The sequence below is a fragment of the Condylura cristata genome, unplaced genomic scaffold (assembly GCF_000260355.1).
Source record: "Condylura cristata isolate star-nosed mole 26May11 unplaced genomic scaffold, ConCri1.0 scaffold00109, whole genome shotgun sequence".
In the NCBI taxonomy this organism is placed as follows: domain Eukaryota; kingdom Metazoa; phylum Chordata; class Mammalia; order Eulipotyphla; family Talpidae; genus Condylura; species Condylura cristata.
In genome coordinates this window covers 49,588-50,993 of record NW_004567210.1, presented here as the reverse complement: position 1 = coordinate 50,993, position 1,406 = coordinate 49,588, and the positions used below count along the sequence as shown (strand labels likewise).

The window sequence follows — 1,406 nt, the reverse complement described above, 5'->3', positions numbered from 1 at the left end:
CCGTGCTCTGGTCCTGGGGCGGCCTGCCCGGCTGCTGCCTGGTGTCGCCGGGACGCGCGGACAGCACGCGTGCGGCCCAGACCGCCGCCGCGTTGCTTTCCGGCCAGACCAAAGCCGCCGACACCCCGCGGCGAGTTCCCGCGGGGCGGGATCCCCACTTGCCCTCATCGTGGCTTAACCTGCTGGTCCCTGAGGTCACTCCTGGCCAGGCGGCGTCACCCAACCCTTCTTCAGCGTCATCAAACAGCGCCACGCCCGACTGAAGACGACACGGGGCGGGGGCGTCGCGGCGGTCCGGTCAGTGTCCACGCCAGGCTCTGACCCCTGTCCTGTTTCTCAGTTTGGGGCAACATGTCTACATGTGCCAGGTGCACGCGTTGCACGCTCACTGCAGCCCGGCTTCCCCCCTTCTCCGCGGCACCTTGGGGCAACGGCGAGCTTTCCCGCTAACCCTGACGCGCACGGGCCCTCCGCGCAAGGACGGCCGCGGCCCTGGGTGCTGAGGGCCGGAGACAGGGCCCCCCCACCCCCACCCCCCGCCCCGGAGCACGGCGCCCACAGACACGCGCTGTGTCGCGCGCAGGAAGGCCTCCTGGCTGGGGTCCTCGTGAGGCTCTTCCCACACACTCGCAGCTTGTCCAGGCCGGAACGGCTGAATGTCCGGAAACCCCCACTGGCTCTCGCTGAGCAGGGCAGCCAGCACGGGGACCCCCCTCGGGCCCGCACGCTGCGGGGTGCGCCCTGCCTGGCTGCAGTGTGCTATGTTGGAGAAAGAAGGTGGGTGCAGCTGGCCGAGCCTCTGCCCCAGTGGGGCAGTCTGTGGGGTCGGGCGGCTCGAGGACGCCCGTCCGAGGCCCCGACTGAGGCATGGAGGAACCGGGCTACGCTTCCCGGCTTCTGGTCCGAACCCGTCTATTTCTAGCTCTTAGGCCCTTAGGCCGGGTGAGGGACTCGCTCCTAGCAAGCGACGCTCCGAGTGACGCTCCCTTGCGACGGCAGTGCGTGGGCCCCTGGTCGTCTCTTGTTTTCCGGGCGGTTTTGTATTTTGGTCAGGGCCGTGATTTCTTTCCACTTCCAGCTACGTTTTCAGAGCCAGCCCTCCGCGCGGCCCCGCGGCCCCAGCCCCGCCACCCCTCTGCGGCCCGCCCGGCGGCCTGCGCTTTGATGGCGCCTCCCAGATCGGGGCCACAGCGGCTGCGGGGCCAGGCTGGGTCTGCGCCCTCGTCCTGCCCCCCCATCCTCCAGCCGAGGCCGCGCTGCCAGAGCGACCCGCCCGGGGCACAAGGACGCGGCTTCACAGACACTTGCTTTACTCACTGTCTTGCCAGCTCACAGACGCCAAGGTGCCCTGCCCGCCCGGGCGCCGCGGACCTCGGCGAGGGCAGCCCCCCGTTCCCGGGGCCGCG

At 70.5% G+C, this 1,406-nt stretch overlaps 1 protein-coding gene across 1 annotated transcript in view; it reads right to left on the bottom strand.

Annotated features, from left to right (window-relative positions):
- Positions 1 to 533: 533 nt before the first annotated feature.
- PRSS38 (protease, serine, 38) overlaps positions 534 to 1,406 on the bottom strand; it is a gene marked incomplete at its 3' end in the record, with an annotated part of 12,038 nt that continues 11,165 nt past the window's right edge. Inside the window, exon 6 of the mRNA XM_012734924.1 lies at positions 534 to 759. Within this exon, the coding sequence (XP_012590378.1) occupies positions 534 to 759 (226 nt within the window). The remainder of the gene's footprint in view (positions 760 to 1,406) is intronic.